Here is a 15889-nt window from a genome sequence, read left to right on the forward strand (position 1 = left end):
CAAACCACTGCCTATAAGATGATACAGAATCTTATAGTGTGGGTGTGCACGCATCTTTTACTGAGTGTAGTGTAAGTGAGTGTGTGCTAGCAAGGATCAGTAGCAATCTTTTGTGCATCAACTTATTTTCAATATAAAAATGAAAAGAAGTCACACAATAAAAAAGCTACCAAATAAGACCACCACTAAGGCAGTTGCCATTCGAAAGGAAAGTGAATATCTAAAAGTACAAAAAGAAACAGCATAAACACACACACACAAGAAGTACAAATTGGAAAATCGAATGAACACATTTGAAAACCAAAAAAGTACAACAGGTAACGGTCAATTTCTGAGGGCTGCCATTTTATGCAGTACAGTACAGAGAGGACAGATTATGTGTAAACTGTCTTCATTGTGGCATAAAAACACATACATTTTTTTTTAAAGGAGAGAGAACAGCTGGAGATACAATTTAACCTGCAGGTGGTGGTAGATTTTACTTTTTTTCTTTCCCTTTTCTTGTTTCTGCTTATTTTGCTTTTCTGTCTCAGCATTAGATTACTACAATGACCAAGTCGATGAGCTTCAGTTTCCTCAAAAGAAAATGATCCCTCACATTCTCCACTAAAGGGCTGCTATTGTGTCAATGTACTTATTTTAATTTTAAAACAACTCAAACTGAGTGAAATATATTTCATTTGTTATCAAAGCACTCTCTTTGGGCAGATCTTCTCTCTATTTCCAACAGCTACTTCAAAGGATGCTTTGGGCGTGTGGTGTTGCTGAAGAAAATATGTTTACAATCCTTGCTAGATGCTCATGGCAGTGAACTTGCTTTCACTTTCAACAATACAGACCCAGCACAGACTCCCTTGCCTTTCCTCTCCCACATTCCCTACTTTAATTTCAAGCCATCCAAAGCAATTTGTAAGAATTAAGAGTGAAATAACAATAATTTTAAGTGTTTATATCTATCAATGTTTATATATATACTTTTGTGACCTGAGACATGAAAAGGTTGAAATAGAAGGAAATTTAGAAATCTGAGTTAAGATTATTTTACATGTATCTAATAAACATAGTTGGAGAATATTTGGTGCACATACAAAGCCGATGTATCAACAGTTTTTAAAAATTACATCTATATGCAACATACACTTTTTTTTAAACCATCTATTTTGAAAAGAAAGGCTGCTTATTTTTAAATTTCAAGAAATGTTTTAAAAACTGTTTTTCAAAGACCAAAGTCTGGACATCAATTTCATATCATATAACCTACTGCCTTCTAAAAAAATTATTTAAAAAAACAACCCATAAATACTTCAAACACTATCCAAAAATTCATTGTGTACATGCACACAGATGGATAATGAACAAAATTCAAATTCAAATTCAATTTTTACATAACTTTGACTCACCCCGGTCATCTACCTTGGCCGATTATGGAGAGCTAGGTCCTGTATTTTTACTCAAAATTTGGATATCACAAGTCACATACCAATATCATGTCACAAAATTAAGCTCAGAAAAGAGATATTTTCTGTGTTGAAAATACAAAATCTGTAATGTACTTTCCTCGTTGACAAATACAGGTGCGGAGATGCGTCTGCTATACGTCTGAAGAAATTTCTCTCATCTGTGCGATATATGTTACTTGGTTGCAAGACTAAAAGAAGTTTTACATTTGTAATACCATAAAAAAATAATTCTTTTAAGCGTCACAGTGATACAAAGTATTTCTAATCAATCACAGATGTCAAACGTTTGGCTGAGATTAAATCACAAACCATCCAAGAGATTATATTTAGGATTAAAACCAAGAATACAGAGACTTCAATTCTTACGTTCATACTCTTTTTCTTGTGCCTAAAACTTGCACCGTCTTTTTAAGACAATGATCAAAGAGATACCTCCGTGCTATGACGGAAAAGAGAAATCTAATCTGACCAACTTGCAGCTCAGCTTTAAGAAGAAACAGCAAAACAAAAATCCCATTTACTCCAACTTTCAAGATGACCCTCTCTTTTCCTGCTCACACCAATCCATGATGGTGCCACACAAATTCAATAGACTTTCCCCCATTGCAAACCCTAGATAATCACTATTTAAAGCAAGCTACTCAAACAAAAAATGGCAAAATGACTACAGCTATACGTGTGTATTACGTCAAACATCTATCAACCCATTACAAATTGTATCATATGAAATCTGTAGCTACAATAAAGAGCACAACATTAACCTAAGTCAATTTCCCAGTAAATAAGGCGAATGAAAACGACCTCAACTGAACCATTATGTATATATCTATGAAAAAGTTGGCTTAGAAGGAAGGCGCAATAGATAATTGAGATATAGCTCTTTTTTGATTAAAGTTTGATTACATTATACTTAACATAAATATTTCACATCTTTTTGTGTCATTCACTTGACAAACTGGTCCCTTACTTCATCTGAAGTCACAGATACAATATACTGCAATTCTACATTGGTTCAGTTCAGAATCAGCACTAATGATGACAGCAAAGACGGTGCCCTACACGCTGGTTCATTCTCTAAAATTAAAAATGGATCCTTGGCAATCAACTCACCATGATATTATCGATGTCAGCACCAGTGCTGATTTCATTCCTCAAAAACTAGCTCCATACACTATAACATCACTCCAAGAAATGAGTACCAACTGCTATTAAAAAAATGTTGTCATCAGTATTTTTAACTTTTTTTCTTTTTTTTTTTAGTTTCTGAAATAGAGGAGGAAACCATTTAGCAGTGCAGAAACTTCAGAAATGTTTTTAAAAACATTGGGCAGCTTCTTGCAGCTTTAATCAGTTTAGTCACTTGTGACAATAACTCTCTCCATATCGAAAACAATGATGCAATTACAGAACATACTTCATAGAATCATTAAAACCTCTTCACATTCACAGTGTGCCGATGATAGTCCAAAACAACAAACTCATTTTTAACAAAGAAACAACTTCCCTGAGTGACAATCAACTGATACACTACACTGAGCCTGGACACAACTCTTGCAACATGCACGCACACATGAACGCATGCATGCACACACACATACACACACACACAAACACATGCAAACATGAACATACACGCAAACACCTGGAGCAACAAATATGAAGTGCAAATCGCTTAATTTAAACAGAAAACGATTAATCAGAATAATATAGTGATAATACGGAAGAAGAAGGAATCCTTTTTTTTTTGTTTCTTGAAATTTAAACAACAAAAGACAGCACGTTTTTCTCCTGCCCCCGTTACAGAAGATTAAAAAAAAAGAAGCCATCAAGATATGAAGGAAGAATTATTCGAGTAAATTTTTTTAGCATTCTCTCTCTCAAAAACAAAGATACGACTAGATCTACACCAAAAAAAATCTGATGGTTCTGCAGGCTTCAGTTTAAGTAATCTACACTGTTTTTCTGATACAACAGAAAGCCTCCCACCATTTTAGACTATCAAGAAGGTAGAAATCAGGGTGTATTAGCCGAATACATAATTTTCCTTGTCCTTTTCATGTCATCCTTCCACATTCGTAGATATCGTATATAATTCTATACTTGTGACTCGGGATATTGATATCGATTACGACTGAAAAGCCGATTTGAACCAAATCTTAAGTGTAAAATTATCTGATGCTAAAGTGAAGCTAACATAATAATTAAAATTTCAAAAGAAAAATTTCAGCCATTTATATATCGGCGAGAATGAAAAAAAACCCAATTCAAGATAACTGATACCATTGCTTTTGGACAACATGTTCGAGTATGCTGCCTTTTAAAAGAAATTGTTAGAAAAATATAGGCACTTCCAATTTTATCTAAATATTCATTACATATACACACAAATGGAAAAGGTGTTCATATTCAAATTTCAAACCTAATTCTCACACGACTCAAATGTAAGTGCTCATCCATTCTGACCTTTCAATATCTCGAGTCACATAAATATGTTATATACGCTTAAATCTACACATAATACAAACAGTACACTTTTCGCTTGTAATGTAAGACAAATAAGAGTTGACAAACAATAAGGCGGTTTGTCTATTGATTGATCCGTACCTCCATCTCACCCCTTTCTTTTTCTTTCATATATATAAAGACACATCACATACCAGTGGTCTTTATTCTCCCTGTTGTCTTTTAACTTTTAGCTACTCTTTACTAGTCAAGAAGGCAATTCACTTTTCTGAAACCCCTTTTCGCTGCTTCTCTCACACGCTTACAATCAGTCACATACACATTCTCGTTAATTTTTATTGCTATTTTCAAGCAGCAGGAGAAATCATAATCACAGTGCACAAAACACATATGCACACCAACACATATGCACATCAACACATATGTGCACATTTCTTTCAATCAAATTCAAACATGTATCTAAGATCACAAATTCATTTATAAGACATGAACAGAAAGGCTAATATTCGATGCACAAAAACCATAAACATTCTGCTCTTCTGCTCTCTCATAATCACACTCGAGATCCTCGGAATTTCTGCGACATTCCTGATATGTGCAAATGTCAGAGTGGAAACCAAGCAACAATAATTCAACACTGGTACACCATAGTATATGAAGGGCCATGTAACATAATTATTCATCTTCTCCCTTTGGATCGCTCGTTGGGTCCATGATATCTAATTTTTTAATGTTTTTGAAATATTTTTTTCACAAAAACTGCAGAAAAAAAAGACTGTACTACCATACTCCGTTTCAATTTCGCTTTCTTTAACAGTATACTTTGAATCACACAATCAGGTTTTTCTACATTTTTCACGTTTAGGAGACACTGCTTTTTTAACCAAAGCCCTTCATATGACCTGTTTAACACATGTTTAGCACTCTGACATATTATATATAAAAGGAAACAATAAGAAAAAACAACAACAAACAAACCAATCCAGGCAACATAAACAAACAGGGGTGGTGGGCAAAAACAATGATTATACGTCAAACAATATTTGATATTATGAATAGGATAGCTGCCTTTCTCATAACAGAAGACTTGTGAAAGATATATATATACGTATATATATCTGTAATATACTGTTTATTTACACATACAAAGTGCCTGTGATGATAACAAAAGGGAAAAAATATGCACTGCTTTGACTGCATCACCAACCAAATGAAAGCAGACAAGCAAATCAAACACACACGTCTCACAAGCATACCAGGACCTCTGACTCAGGCACTGCTAGCAGCAGGTTGTACACATCTGCTAAATCATTACCACAGCACAGACCTTCGTGCGGATACCATACAAAGTAAGCAATCCTTTAGCCAAAATAGACCAGTTCAGACGTACTTGACCAAGTCGAGGAATCCTCTCTTCTACTCTGCTCTCCTCTACACCCCCAAAACCAACAGCCGCCTCCCCCCCCCCTCCCCACACACACACACCCATTAACATTTTTTAAAAAGGCTTATAATTTCAAATCATGGAACATTAAAGTTTAAAATAGTGGATCAAATTAATTATACCTCATAAGCAATTTTTTTTAATGCAGCAAAGAAAATCTCTTCAATTCCATATCAAAGAAGCTTAAGAGGTCTTAATTTTCACTTGCTGCAGTAACATACTCATGTATCTTTAGAAATAAGAGGCAAAATTCGAGTTAAAAATAGGACAAAAATTCTTTACCTAAGATGCCGTTTCAAAAACAGCTTTCCTACAAACTGTTTCCCTTCATTCTTAAACAAATAAGGGGCAAAACCTGTGTGCATGCTTGTGAATTGAGCAGCTTTTTTTTTTGTCCCCGGAAAAGTAATATTTCACAGGTTGGCCATTTTGAAAAAGAAACAGTCAGTCCAGCATTACTAAAAAAAACCCACCAACTGACAATTTAAGCACAAAAGTTCTCTCTTAAGCACAAAAGTCTGTTCAACAGGAAACAGAGGCCTATCAATATACTCTTGCATCTGAAAGGATAAGGACAACGAACTTGCCAAATGCCCTATGAGTGTACAACAAGCCTAAAGCAAACAACATCGAGATCTCATCAATCCACATGTGCACACACACATACAATCTTATACACTTATTGCCCATAAAATATTTAATCTCGTCTTGATTTATACTAGATAAGAAAAAAAAAGAAGTAGTAAAAAATAAGTAAAACCATCAAAAAGAAGAAAAGCTGAGCTTTGAGAGACAAACTCACTCCAAACGTACAACGGGTAAAGCTACGAAGTCTCTGGGCTGAGAAATACAGCCACTATAACATGGCTGAGCTGAACCGCTTTGACCCCATATATAAGTCCATAGTGCATCATAAATATGAGGTTATCGTGTTGTTACTGAGTATCTCCATAATAAAAAAAACCTCTATAGTAGTAAGTTCATGAGAATATCGCCATGCATAAATACAGTTATGTGCCCTTTCCAGTAAACTCGATACAAATTGAAAAACAGCAAAATTGAATAATAATACAAGGAAGCAACAGGAAAGTGAAAAGCATGCTCAGACACAAAAAGTCTGCACAAGAACTCACAGATGCTCAGAGCTTACATATAAATTTAATAATACCAGAATCCAGCCGTCAAGTATCACATAGACCGACGAGACGGACAAAAAATAAAGATAGTTTTTAGTGACAAAAATATGCATTAACATAAATCCTTCCAGTCTCAAGACATAGGACAGATGATATAATCTGTCATAATCCTCTGCATAAAATACAACATCATTTTTTTTCTTTGATTGTCTACAGCAAGTTCCATACACGACTGTTTCAAAAGCATTTCTTCTGCTCTTCATTTTTCAACAAAACTCAGACCTTGTTCTTTACTTGGTGAAGCCGTGAGAGCTTGTCTTGGCTCTTAATTTTTTTTTTTCTCCACAAAGAATCTCAGAAGTACTTTGCAAGACATGAATCAAATAGCAAATTCCAATTTGATTGTCCAGGGCCCTTGATATCTTAAGAAATATAGAAGAGAGAGAAAAAACCCAACAAAATAGCAGGAAAAAAACGACCGGAAAAACAAAATCAACTTTTCAGTCACAGCCAAACTTTTCACTTATTCTAAAGGGAAAAAAAAACGAAGAAAACTTTTCATGGAAAATTTCAACATTACATTACCTTGTTATCTGCTACTACCACTACACTGCTTTTGGAGAAAAACCCCCCCACTAAACTAGCCGAATTAATATATTATAATATTATAAATTTCTCCAAAGAAAGGTTGAATAGCCAGACCATCTCATTATCCTTTCCATCAGACCTCTATCATACTCTATGCCTAGAGAAAAGAATACAACAACAAATAAGCCTTGCACATAGACACAACGCTGGGTACAAAGGCACTTTGACTGACATCACAGCAGTACGTGTCAGCAACGACACAGTTAACTGAAACTACACAGCAAGTAGTGCCAAAATTTTATATGGTAACTCTGAGAAAGGGAGACATATGACACTGATGACAGTACGCTTATATCATATCACCCCCCCCCCCCCCCCCCTCCGCCCCCGTCCAAGACAGCAGATAATCAAAAGATTTCATCATAAAAAGCCATGCATTGCTTTGCAGACACAAACCTTTCAACTCTTAAAGCCAGGAAATGTCCAAGTCATTACACACAGTCTTGACATGACGATACAGTTTGTCTCTAAACTTTCTTCCCTTTTTCTTACTCACAGATAAACTTATAACAGAACCTGTGAGTTAATAGCCAGAGGCATGTTCCAAAAGCTTTACAGCACATAAAATGGAGGCCAATTGGTTGGAATATAAAGTTTAAATAAGATGCATGATGCATACATCTATGCAATTTTCCAGCACATGAAATTCTGTTATATCCAAAGCTTCTTAAGAAATTACATACATTGATATTTTTAGTAAAAAGGTATTTTTCTACATCATTTGATAAAATGACCAAAAAGAGATTTTCCTGATAACCATTAGTGTTTCATGTACTTAAAGAACAACTTTCATTTACAGTTGGCTCAATGCACAAGACTTGTCACGGCAAAGAAGTCATCCTTTGTTTGGCTAGTGACTTTCATTCTCTGAAGATAAAGGGTTGGGCTTAAATATCAGCTGTGATTTCAACAAAGCAATTTCCCATTAAGGGTAATACATTTTCAATCAATACAAACCATCTTAATCTTCAGACGCAGAGCCCCTCACGCAGCATCAACCCAATGCATTGGGTCAGTTCTGTCGAGAGCAGAATCATCCCCTCTCTCTCACTCAAATCACTTTTTCTGCCAGAGCCTACCACGTCGCGACCGGTGCGATACACCACCACTGTCTGAGTACTGTGATGCCGTCTCGAAGTTGAGACCACCACCACGGCCGTTATGCTGAGAGTGAAGAATGCCAGTATCAGACAGCGTAGATACCCCTCGCCGTGGCCTCATGTGCGCTGGGACGACGCCCACCTGACCACCGTCCACAAATGGGATCGCAAATTTGGAATAATTATCGAAATCGTTATTGTACGTGAAAGCGCCATTGCTGGCTTTCTCCCTGGACTGCAGGATCCGCGGGAGAGCCGTCCGGCTGCTCAAAGGGAGTGAAGTCCCCGACAGTTCCATCATTGGCTGGATGTTCTTCTCAGCCACCCATCTCGACGCTTCGGCTACCGCAGCTGCTGCCAAGGTCGTGCCCTTCACTTGTAACGGCTTCAGCTTCCGCGGGCTTTTCTGCACACCTTTGTTGCTGCTGCTCAGCATCATACTGGATACAGATGCCGTGGAGTTCTCTCTGAAATAGCCAACATCTCCGGCCGCTATCGCAGCGGCTACTCCCCACTCTTCCTCACTGTCGCTGGTCACACCCCAGATCGTCTCCCCTGCCAGTGATTTGGTCCGATTCCTCTTCTTTTGTCGTTTCCGACTGCCTCCTTTTAACTGACCCTGAGGTCTGGAGAACTGAGAGCTTGAGATACGAGAGGAGAAAGACCTAACACCTGGTCGCTGTGGCTCTTTCACACCCGACTTTTTCGAATACGCACCGGCAGCAATGTTTTCTTTCTGCTTCTTCCTCACTTTCTCCCCACTCATTGCCTGCCTTAAGGCCATCTCCACCAGACGAGTGTCTTCCACTTGCTGGGGAGGTCTCTTGGAAATGTAAAACATAGCCTGCCGCATCAAATCATGGGAAAACGGCGTTGACATCATGTCTGCCGACAGGTTCTGAGCACTTCCCTTGCCGTTGAGGAAGCTGCCACCCGTACCTCCCACAACCACATCCCGTGAGTGGTTTGAATTGAGCGAAGGTTTCCTGCTGCCTGCGGTCCATCTGGAATGATAATGGAGAGCATCCGAGCTGCTGCTGCCGTCAATCAAATCTTCTTTCCCGTCTTGAAGGTCTGTCTTGCCTTTCGACTTGAGCTTTTCATTCAGGGTCGGGGGTTTCGGGAAATTAAAGGTGTTTGCGGAGGAAGAGTTGTTCAGTTGGTCCATAGTTTTGTCGGAGAGCGTGTTGAGGCCCAGGAGGATAGCCGCGTCCCCTGTTGTCTGCGGGACCGACAGAGTAGACTTGAAGAGAACGACCACCACCGAGATGTTGTCGGAGGATCCCGCGTCCCGCGCCGCGTTGACCAGCCCGATGGCCACGTCGTCCAGTCCTCCGGGTGAGCTGTGAGAATGTTTGTAGACCACTTGTGTCACCTGGGGGAGAAGACAACCAGTGGGGAAGGACATCCGTTTAGTTTTAGTAAGCGTTTTACAGCACTTGCGACATAATTAGGTCATATAAGTGCCGAAGATTAGATTTGTTGCAAGAGAGTAACAAACAAAAAAGAAGGAGGAGAGATAAGGAAGACATATGTTTGATAAGAAAAAAGCAGCAAAATAAACCAGAACACCTGCCAACCACCTGTGACGGATGTCATTAACTTTAGAAGTTACTCAGGAAAATCCAAATCTTCAAGTTCAAACGAAACACCTCAAGCATAAAATAATCTTGATACGAAACAGAACAGGAAAACTGAAATCTTGAAGTGAAAATGCCCATACATAAAAAAAAAGGTGTTTTAAAAGTTCAAGAAAAGCCAAATCTTAACTAAACATAGCTCTGATGACAAGAATGTCCTGAACAAAATTCCAAAAGCAACTGTTAGTCATAACAGAGTCCCCCTTTCCTAAGCATGGCCACTTCATGAGGAATTCTTACTTATCACTTTTTCCCTAATTCAACTTATAATATTAATTCCTATGCACATTCTACATCCCCAATCCTTTCATGTTCATGTTGCTTCTTCAATTTTCAGTACTTTGAGGCATACAATTTTGGCCAATATTTGTTACAGTTATAAATGTTTATGTCTCCTCCTTCTTTTCTTTATATGTTACTCTGAAGTATTACCTCTAATCTTAAGGGCTTATATGACCTATTTGTATTTCTTTCAAGTGCCGTAAAACTCTTACGGAAACTAAAACACTTTGAGAATCTAAAATCGAGTCCTGCAGAAATGGGGAATACCCATCCCTAGGGATACAGCTCAGTGTGGACAACTCATCCCAACTAAATCCCTCCCCCCCCCCCCCTCCCCCCTCTTTCCCTGCCCCACCCTCCATCTCATCCTGTCACCCGATCTCCTGGCTCACGTACCTCAGCAGGGGAGAGCACATCCCAGAGTCCATCACAAGCCAGCACCAGATACTCTTCCTCACCGGTCAGTGTGACCGTGGTCACATCCGCATCACTGCAGATGAAAGGCTTGTGGGGGGCATCGCCTGGCCACAGAGAAAGCAGAAAAGATTGACAGGGTTTTGTTGGGGTTTTTTTGCTTTGCCGGTTATGTATCAAGGTTACAAGACAATAACTATCATTCTCAAGGCACAATGTATCTTTGCTGGTTATAATAATTACTGAATATGTTTTATATATATATGAAAAAATATATCACTGTAACTTCAGATATTGTAATACTGGTTATAATAATTACTGAATATGTGTTATATATGAAACTATATATCACTGTAACTTCAGATGTTGTAATAACACAGTTTCCTGTGCATGCTATCCAGGACTCGTAAAGGTACAGCTGTGGATTTGTACTTTACTGCCTGTTGCCACCATATCAACCACATACCTCCAAAGAAGGAACGGGATAAGACATGCACAATAAAAAAATAAAAGGAGGAGACAACCCCCCCACCAACCACACTTCTTCATCAATTAACACCGGCACACACACAATCTTAAACACCTCTTTTCTACACGAGCATCACGTTCACTATGACGTTAAAAATTGTTACGATCAAATTTCTGGACCCACTGTAATGTTTTACACGAGAACTCAAGACTCTCAAATCTGTGCAGAAGTGGACTGACCAATTGCCCTGGACACGGAGATGTTTCCATTGACTCTCCAAGCTCCGAAGTAGAGGACACATCCTCCCAGGTCCTCAATCCTGCGACGTTCATCCTGAAGACAGAAACAAGATCATGATGAAGAACAGTAGACGTTCATTGTGTACGAGATTGCTTCTCGCTCTCATTAAAATATGTACAAGACAAAAAAATAATAAAACAATGATAGTCATGCATAACAAGTTAAGAAAAAGAAACCAACCTCACAACTCCCACCCCTACCCACCGCCACAACCAATATGGCTAAATTTTCCGGACATATTGTTTTTAACACATTATTATATTATTATTATCATTATTAATAGTAGTAATATTATTAATATTATTATCATTATCACTTTTATTATCATTATTATTTTTGTTATTATTATTATTATCATTACCTCTCTCTCTGGCTTGTGAGGGTTCATAATCTGCAGGGGCTGACCGGCCCTGACCAGCAGAGCCTGTGAGTCCCCCAGCCAGCCCAGGTACAGATGTGAGTCTCGGATCAAAGCTGACACCCCAGTTGTGCCACAGCGCAAATTCTGCAAAGTTAAAAAAAAAAAGTAAACAACATGCATGAGACAAATAGTTTATTCATAGAAATACAATGCAGCCTTCCTATAACGACCTTCAATACAACGACATTCTCAGTATAGCGACATGGTGCCCAGGTCCCGACTTTTCCTTATATATATCATTAGTAATAGTTTCGGTTGCCACTCTATAACGACATTTCTTTCTAGTCCGAACGATGTCGTTATAGAGAGGCTGCACTGTAGCAGCAAGAGTTGTTGCTTCCAAATTGTTTTAAATGGCATATAAGATAAAAGAAAAAAGTGACCATGCTCAAGAAAGTTGTCAAAAAAAGTTCTCAAATTTGGATAAAGGATACAGAAGATTAGACAAGTCATATATCTTAAAAGTCTCAACCCATATTTCCCCGCTGCTGACAAGAAACGTCATTTCATGGTTTGTAATACGTAGTTCTAATCACTGCTCCATACATTAACTCTCACACTCACAGTAAAAAAAAAACCTTCGTATCTTATTTTTTTAAATGCTGTTTGGTTCAATTCTTTACTATAAATTTTGAAATTTCAATCTTTACAGTCATGAAAACAGATATAGAAAAAAATACAAGTACAAAAGAAAAAGCTGAAGCAATAATACATTATCAAAAGTCTACATTTAGAAAGCTACTCTAAGCCATTACACCCTGCCGAAGTCTCACCTCCCTAGCGGCTTTTTCCAGGAAGCGCATGTCTGTCATTTTGTATGCCTGTTTCATCGCAGAGGCAGGGTCAAGGTCAAACTGGCCATCGCGGACCAGGTGCATGTGTAGATGAGTGGCGGCGTAGTCGGCTGCCTCCAGACCTCCGTGACCATCAAACACGGAGAAGTAGGCCTGGCTCGGGTTATCCTGGAACAGAAGGAGAGATCACGACTGAAACCTTTTCTTTGATTGTTCTTTTTTTTTTTTTTAACGCTTTTAACTTGGAACAAATTTCCTTTGTCTGAAACAGATGTGGAAAGGTCATAATAAGGAACCATAGAAAAGTAGGACAGGCCCAGGTTATCCTGGACTAGAGAGAACACAAGACTGGAACTTTTCTTTTAATGTTCTTTTTTCTTTTTTTTTTAAAGAATGTTTTCAACCTAACTCATTAAACCCAGCAGCCGAAGCTTCTTTTCAAAAGACGACAGATTGTTGCCAGCGGACAATGTTAACCAGGTTGATGCACACAGATCTAAGGATTTTCTCTTCTAAACAGCTATGAACGAGAATTAAACTTTGTGCGAAGCTTCCCCGAAGAAAGCTACATTCCTTTGTCTTCACGTTTGTGTCCGTTCTTTGTCTTAAGTCAAAGTATGTGCTGTGAAAGTAATCGAGTTGAGTTATAAAAATAGCTTTTTCTTCTTTAATTTTGTCAAACTATGAAAATCAATTCTGAAGTCAATTTCCTTTGGCCGAAATAGATGTGGAGGGAACAATATTGAGGTCATAATAATGAACCAATGGAAACAAAACAAAAATTATATACGCTAGAGGTGTCCCTATCTGCAAGGACTGAGCCAAAGGGTGAGGAGAGTTGAAACCTCTATAAAAGCCCCTTAAATTCTAGAGCACTTCACAGGGGATTTGAACCAAGATCAACCACAACTTAGCCCAGTAAGATACCAACGGAGATAATGGCATGACTTTTTCCAGGTGCAAGTATTCAGTTCATCCTTTCGCATCTTTCCTCTCCCTTTGTAGACTAAGAGAAAAGACACAGTATGTCTAATGGTTGGGGGCCACAACAGTTATTGGGAAGATGTGTGAGAATTCAGAGAGAAATAGACCTACCTACTTTTACTTTTACTTCCTCTGTTGCCGTTAGGCATCAAGGGGAGATGCAGTTTTCTACGGTAGGCAAGCTCCGCAGCTCTTTCAGTTGTGATATGTTTTCTTGGGGTTTCCTTGACACCCTCAATCCCCCTTTTGAGAGGCCTTCCTTTTCCTTTATAGCCTGAGTGCTTGGTGTTGTAGACTCTCGAGGCTGGCTGGCCAGGTGACATACGTAACAGGTGTCCTAACCATTTCATTCTCTATCTTTCTATGTAATGCAAGCAGGACTCAATGCTGATAGCTGCTCTTACTTCTTCGTTTCTCTGCCTGTCTCGTCTAAGGGCTTTGCAGAGACATTTCGTTTCACATGCGGTGATTTTGCTTTCATGGGTTTTACTTAATGTCCAGGTCTGGTACTGGTAGCATAATGTTGGTATGAATATTGAGATGATACAGCTACCATGTCTACAAAAAAAGACTTCAATGTACAATCACTGCCCTACCTTGAGGTCAAAAAGTGAGTTGAGATCATTCATGATGACGTGCCGATCCTCCATCTTGCGGCGCGTGTTCTTGATGGCATGTGCGCACACGTGCAGGGAGGTGGGTGGGGTCAGGAGGTTGGGCGTCGCCCGTGCCCACTCTTTGACCACAACATGAACGTGGGAAATGACCTCCTGCAGGAGCTTGCTGGCATAGAGTTCTGTAAGAGAGATGGTACACTCTCTTAGTACACACCTATTATCACTGTTTATGTTTCACAGCCGCATAGACACAATATATGAATTTATATCAATGGGAAGCAAACTGACTTCTTTCAGTAAGCGTTTATGGCACTTGCAAGACAATTAGGTTAGGTCATATCAATGCCGAAGATTAGAGGTGGTTACAAGAAAGTAACAAACACAAAAAAGAAGGTGGAGAAATAAGGACTACAGAGTATGTTTAATAAAGGAAAGAAGGCGAAAAACCATACCAGAGCACCCACCAACCAACTATGACCCTGCCTGTCAAAGCCAACCAGGGCATACAGCATACCCTATCAGACAGGTGAATATTGTATCGAAACCTTTCATACTCAAGAATTGAACTCACATCATGTACGTGCAACAGAGCACAGCTTGACCAATACATCACTGATGCTAGAGTTCAAGCAGTGTCACCTTCAATCAAATTTTAAATGGTCAGATGGTTAAAATCCTTTAAGAACAAAGAGTGTAAAATTTCCAGCTTTAAAGAGAACAGACAGCACTATCACAAAAAAATATGTGATTCCTTTTGCAAAACTAGAATTGGAGCACAACTTTAGACTAAATAGTCTGGGCTTTTTTTAGGAAGAGTTTTACAGCAACTTGTAACACAATTAGATCATATAATTGAGTGCCAAAGATTAGGAGAGTTACAAGATGGCACCATAAAAATAAATAAAGGAGGAGAGAAAAGGACAAAAGATGTTGGATAGGGAGAAGAATCAAACCACACCAGGCCACCAGCCAACCACCAACAACAGAGGAAATGGGAAGCAACTGTTTGTACAAGTGACTGTCTTATTATATGGATGGTCATTACAGAAGTAGCTGTTTGAACAGGTGGTTGTCTTATTATATGGATGGTCATTACAGTAGGTTCGACCATAATCAAAAGAATGTAAAACAAAAAACGAGAGAAAAAAATCAGTCACGTACGAGGTGGGTTGGAATTGTTGAGGTTATCACTGCTGGTGCTGCCTTGGCTGTTGTTATCACAATCCACGTCATCATCGTCGTCGTCCTCGTTGCTGCTGTCTTTGTCATCCAGCTCGATGTAGTAGTCCGGGAGGTTCAGGCCGGCCTGGAGGTTCCGGTACACGGCCCGCGACAGCTGCGGCAGCAGGCCATTGGGACATTCGCTGGAACACACAGGGGGCAGTTTAGCTTAGTTTAATAAGTAGAAAGGTTTTTTTCTAATATGTAAGTGTAGGTGTCAGTAAACCCTATCCGTACGCCTGGGGTCATTTTGTAACCCCGGGGTTGTATTCTTCACATTTTACAATACTTCTAGAGCAAAGATCTCTTTGAAACTTCCAGTATTTCTCAAAAAAGCATTTTGGCAGACTGCTATGCGAAGTGTACGGATCGGATTAACGAGTTAATTTCCTCTTTGGGAAGTGGTGGCACAGAGCCCCCCCCCCCTCCCCCAATTGACACAATTACGAAGGCGAGTTTCTGACCCTGGCCTGTCAATATCAACCGGGGATGAGAG

At 39.0% G+C, this 15889-nt stretch overlaps 1 protein-coding gene across 1 annotated transcript; it reads right to left on the reverse strand.

Moving 5' to 3' along the window:
* Nucleotides 1–600: 600 nt before the first annotated feature.
* On the reverse strand, nucleotides 601–15536 carry LOC101861112 (the record flags this gene model as incomplete). The annotated part of the gene is given in 7 exon segments (XM_013080837.2): nucleotides 601–9626; nucleotides 10570–10694; nucleotides 11296–11389; nucleotides 11718–11861; nucleotides 12551–12739; nucleotides 14152–14351; nucleotides 15334–15536. Coding segments are annotated over 7 exon segments (2374 nt in total), but the record flags the coding sequence as incomplete, so codon positions are not given.
* Nucleotides 15537–15889: the final 353 nt, after the last annotated feature.

This window comes from Aplysia californica, unplaced genomic scaffold, assembly GCF_000002075.1.
Source record: "Aplysia californica isolate F4 #8 unplaced genomic scaffold, AplCal3.0 scaffold00102, whole genome shotgun sequence".
Taxonomy (NCBI): domain Eukaryota; kingdom Metazoa; phylum Mollusca; class Gastropoda; order Aplysiida; family Aplysiidae; genus Aplysia; species Aplysia californica.